The sequence below is a fragment of the Aegilops tauschii genome, chromosome 6 (genome assembly GCF_002575655.3).
Source record: "Aegilops tauschii subsp. strangulata cultivar AL8/78 chromosome 6, Aet v6.0, whole genome shotgun sequence".
Classification (NCBI taxonomy): Eukaryota; Viridiplantae; Streptophyta; class Magnoliopsida; order Poales; family Poaceae; genus Aegilops; species Aegilops tauschii.
In genome coordinates, this window is record NC_053040.3 from 485,961,454 (window position 1) to 485,965,996 (window position 4,543).

Sequence of the window (4,543 nt, forward strand, 5' to 3'; positions counted from 1 at the left end):
TAGGCAGGCAGCAGAACAAGTTTACTCCGAGTGGGTGCGAAAGCACGGCATCAGTGTTGACAGTCGCAAGGTTGGAGGTGTCAAGGTGGATCGTCAGTTTGGGCTGAAGCTGAAGAACTTCATCATCTTCGCCCAGTTCATCGCCATTGCTGTGTTGAGGCGTTGGTGTGCTAGGTGTGGGTAAGCTCACCAAGTAGGTTACAAGGTAAGCATAACATGGATGCCGTATGCAACCAAACTCCGTGTTCATGTACCGCTCGGGCCAATGCAGGGAACCAAACAAAGTGCACTTGTGTATTACCTAATGCAGGGACACTAGATGCAGGCAACCAAACAACTGGCAGATGGCGTATTAGGGTCTGTTTTTGCTCAACCAGGCTGGGTTGAGAAGTGTATGCGATGCAGGCCCTGTAGCAAACGGCAACCAAACACGCCATATGTGCCTCGAAATTGGAAGATCTTTAGTGGGCCGCATATGAATATTCTTCATAACCTTACTGTTGCGTTGAAATGGGCCTATGGGCTAGTGTAGATTAGCCCGAGCCCAAATCTTAACAGATCCACCACATGGCATCGTCTGCCCTAACACTTTCCCCTCCCCATCATCTCCCGGCGGCGGCTACCGATCTCCTGGCCGGCCTTTTCCCCTAAACCAGTTCGGCTCCAGATGCTACGTTCTAGATGATGAAGGAAGGTCAAATTCTTTCTGGAATCGGATTGGGAGAAGCAAGAGAAAGGTGCCAATTTCGTTCTGTCTTCGGATTCGAAGAAGAAACGGATCAATTTCGATTTGTTGTATTAGAAAAAGGAGTTGTTTTTATATGTCTGCCTCTCATGAGATAATAGTAAATCGGTCGGTTTACGGATTCTATACCGGCTTGAAGAAGATTCGGAAACCTCAGCTCCTCCGTCTCCGTCTCTTTTTTGGGTAGTATCGGACTTCTTTTGCGAGTAGGATCGGAGGAGTCTATAACAAGTTCAGGCTGCGCGTTCACGATTGTCGCGATATCATCGTTTCAATAATTATTATTTCTGCTCATTGCGTCGCCATGAAGCTTAATAGGTGTCGCCGCGGCCGACGTGATGTAAGTTGTTTCATATGTTTTGTTACTGTAATTTTTCATCTGATGGAAGTCAATTTATCGATTGATGACGGATGACTAATTCTTCCATCTGGCAAAATGTAGTTGAAGACAGGAGCTGGTAATGGGGGCTCGCTAAGCGAGCTGCCTGCTGAAGTACAAGCTTGTAATGGGGACATGCTAAGGGAGCTGCCTGCTGACTTAGAAGCAGGCAATAGGGACAGGCTAAGCGAGCTGCCTGCTGATTTGCTGCTTAACATTCTGGAGAGGGTGGGTACGCTCGATGCTGTAAAAACCTGCATACTTTCCAAAAAAATGCAGAAGCTGCCCACTATGCTCTCGCAGATCGTGATTGATCTTAGCACTGATGACTTGGTCCGAATTCACACCGTTGTGGCCAATGTTACGAACAAGATCCTCAATGCAAGGTCTTCGAAGATCACCATTCGTAAGCTGAAGCTCAAATTCTTTTTGAGTCCTTCTCACTGTCTCTCCATCGGCAAATGTGTTGGCCTCGCCATGGCAGACCAGAAAGTGGACTCAGCCGAGTTTGAGATCTTGACGCCCAGGAATGGTCATCTTTGCACCGAAGCCTACCGCCTGTTCTTTGCTCAGCAGTTCAATGATTTTTTTCGTGATTGTCCCGACGCATTTGCTGGCCTCACGGGGCTGCATCTACAATACATGAGGTTTGGTGAATCAGACATAACCAACATCCTAAGCTATTGCAAGCAGCTGGAGTCACTATCTTTGTTCATGTGTGACGAGGGGGTCTCTTCGGTGCTGCATGTAGAACACGCACGACTCGTGGAGCTTGTTATCTCCTATTGTGAATTCAAAACAGTGGAGCTCACCTTTCTACCAAACCTCCAACGGATGACCTTTAATAGTTGGCCCTCCTGTGCTGAAAATCCCTTGGCTCTTGGTTTTGTCCCTGAGCTTTCGAAGCTAAGCCTTGCTAAGGCATGTTTTTCACACAAGACACTCGAGCTAAGCCAGCTGCTTGCTAATGTCCCCTCCGGAAACGATCTGTCCCTGGACTTTCGAAGTGAAAAGGTACTCACTCCAATCATCTCCATCCCATTCTCATTGTATGCCTATTATATGCAACAGTAGAAACTTATGCGTTACTTAAGGATTCAATTTATGAATGACTTGCTCTCATTGTAAATTTGTTTTATCTGTCCCAGATTTGGATTCGACCAGAATCCCCGAAAGTGCTTTCACCTTGCCTTGCCAAACTACGGTTTGTGAATCTGGACAATCTTCCCGAAGAATGTGATATTGCTTGGACAATGTTCCTTCTTGAAGCTGCACCGTTTGTGGTGGAGTTTTGCATCACGGTATGGAATCATAAGTGCCACATGGAGTCCCAAAAAAGTTACTCCGAGAAAACTGATGTGAAGTGGGAGCCATCTGACCCTGATTTCAAGCATAAGGATCTAGCCAAGCTAACCATATATGGCTTTCAGTCCGATGATAACTTCACAGGACACATCAGCCGTGTCATGGAGGCTGCTGTGAATATCAAGGAGGTATCTCTGCATGACAGGAAGGTGTGCAAGGTTTGCGCCGTCAAGTTTCCTCATGTTGAGGTTCATCCTTCGAGTTATCCACGGACCAGCGATGAGAAGGATTTGTTGAGAAATAAGATCACAGAGACGTTGCCGAAGGCTTCTCCTGCTGTGATTCACTTCCGCTCATAAGGTCAAGTTTTACAAATCAATAAATCATTCACGGCATTGCCATGATTTATCCTGTGTGTGGTTGGAAGGAGTCCCTGAACTCCAAAATCCAATTAGTAGCCACAGCGTCAGTATTTTCTGCTGATGAAGCTAGCTAAGCTTGTATTATTGCCTAATTGGCTGCCATGTAAGAAATGTAATATCTTTGCTACCAATTTGTTGGAACAACAACTCTTTTAACTATTTTGCTTGTTCATGTATCTTCTTTTAAGTGCTCTTTTTTTCTGCTGTGGTCGTGCAGTAAGTTGCCTGTGTTGAATACAGCCAATATTCAGTACGAGTAATGTTCTGTGTTTTTTTTCTGTCTTTCATACAGTATATGATAGCCACAGCAAAGTTTGCTGAGAATAACAGCATTGCTGGAAAAAGAAAAATACATGTAGAGAAAAAAAAAAGCATGCGCAATGTGGTGGTTGCCAGCGCCACTCTGCCGCCGAGATGGTCTCTGCCGATCAACCAGTTCATCATCGATCTCTGTACTTTGTGGTGAAATTCGTTGTGGTAGTGCATATAGATGTTGGGCTAGCGAAGCGTATTCAGATTCATCATTGATGGTCTCGATCACAAGATTTATCTGTCGTGATTTGGGGTTAGCGTCTTCGCATTAGATTTCCATTATATTCATATATGATCCGCTGGATTTTCGACGATGGGTTCATGTTCAGCATATGGGCCCCTGCACCGTACAGACCGCCGACCATGCCGCCACGACGGCACTTGTGGGAATACCGTAACTCCAACCGGGAAGTGGGCTCTTAGTTGGATTAAAGCTGAAATTGATATTTTTCTCTGGAAGTCTCATTGTGGATCACATGAGTACAGTAATCTCACAAGTACTCCTACTTGTGTAGTTGTGGTGTTTCACATGCCTCCTGGAGCGAACAATTTGTCGATTTTGCTGCATTCAAGATGTATATCATGGATTTTGCTACATGAACAGTTAAAGATCCGCGGCGCGCGCTCGTACAAGGACGAATTAATATAACAGCCGTTGAGTATCCTCGCATACACTTTGCTACGAATTTCAAAATCGACAAGAACACTTACCATCAGCCACACACAGGCCAAAGTTTCAGCAAGAAACCACCAAAAACAGGAAGATAGACAAACTGCAGCAACCCACATCAAGGAAATGAAAACATGGCCCAGACTACCGCAAATCTAGATATTCAGTCCAGGGAGAAAACCAGTTGAACACAAAAAACCATGACATAAGCTAGTGACAATCAGAGCAGTGATTGTTTATTTCTTGATACCACATCCAAAAGCCATCAGAACAAACAAATAACAGATTGGAAAAAAAAATCTGAGCAGCTTCCCTTTATTGAAGAATCATTTCAAGATAGAACATTTACAGAAACACAAGTGTGCAAGGAGAAAGTATGCGGCGGTTAGGTAGCTCCAGATCATTAGTTAGTGCTCGAATGACACAATTTCAGCAACATTTTCTTTACACCTGCGAGAGCTGTTGTGGACAATTTTATTTCATGGGAAGTTGTTCAGCCATTCCTAATTATGAACAGAAGTGCAACCGATGATACACTCATGATGCTAGTTATCAGGATACTACTGCACTATATGCACAGATGAGAAATCAGAGAGGCCCAAGAAGCTCAAATACCTTGCACTAATTCAGAAAGATACTAATTCAGCCATGTTTTCATTTGAGAAAGCCCGGGAACCATAGAGCATAAAATGAACTGCACTCAAATAAAT

General features: G+C 44.6%; 1 protein-coding gene across 1 annotated transcript; it reads left to right on the top strand.

The window, feature by feature from the left end:
* Positions 1-557: 557 nt before the first annotated feature.
* Positions 558-3,027, top strand: LOC109732080 (uncharacterized). Its single transcript, XM_073502636.1, has 3 exons — positions 558-1,085; positions 1,188-2,138; positions 2,273-3,027. Exons 1-3 carry the CDS (start codon positions 1,050-1,052, stop codon positions 2,786-2,788), a joined length of 1,503 nt encoding a protein of 500 aa, XP_073358737.1. The 5' UTR covers positions 558-1,049; the 3' UTR covers positions 2,789-3,027.
* The last annotated feature ends 1,516 nt before the right edge of the window (positions 3,028-4,543 follow it).

Bases quoted from the DNA above. Each gene is read 5' to 3' on its own strand.
- LOC109732080 (XM_073502636.1), top strand. From the start codon at position 1,050: ATGAAGCTTAATAGGTGTCGCCGCGGCCGACGTGAT. The intron at 1,086-1,187 runs GTAAGTTGTTTC...GGCAAAATGTAG, and splicing joins GTCGCCGCGGCCGACGTGAT to TTGAAGACAGGAGCTGGTAA. The intron at 2,139-2,272 runs GTACTCACTCCA...TATCTGTCCCAG, and splicing joins TGGACTTTCGAAGTGAAAAG to ATTTGGATTCGACCAGAATC.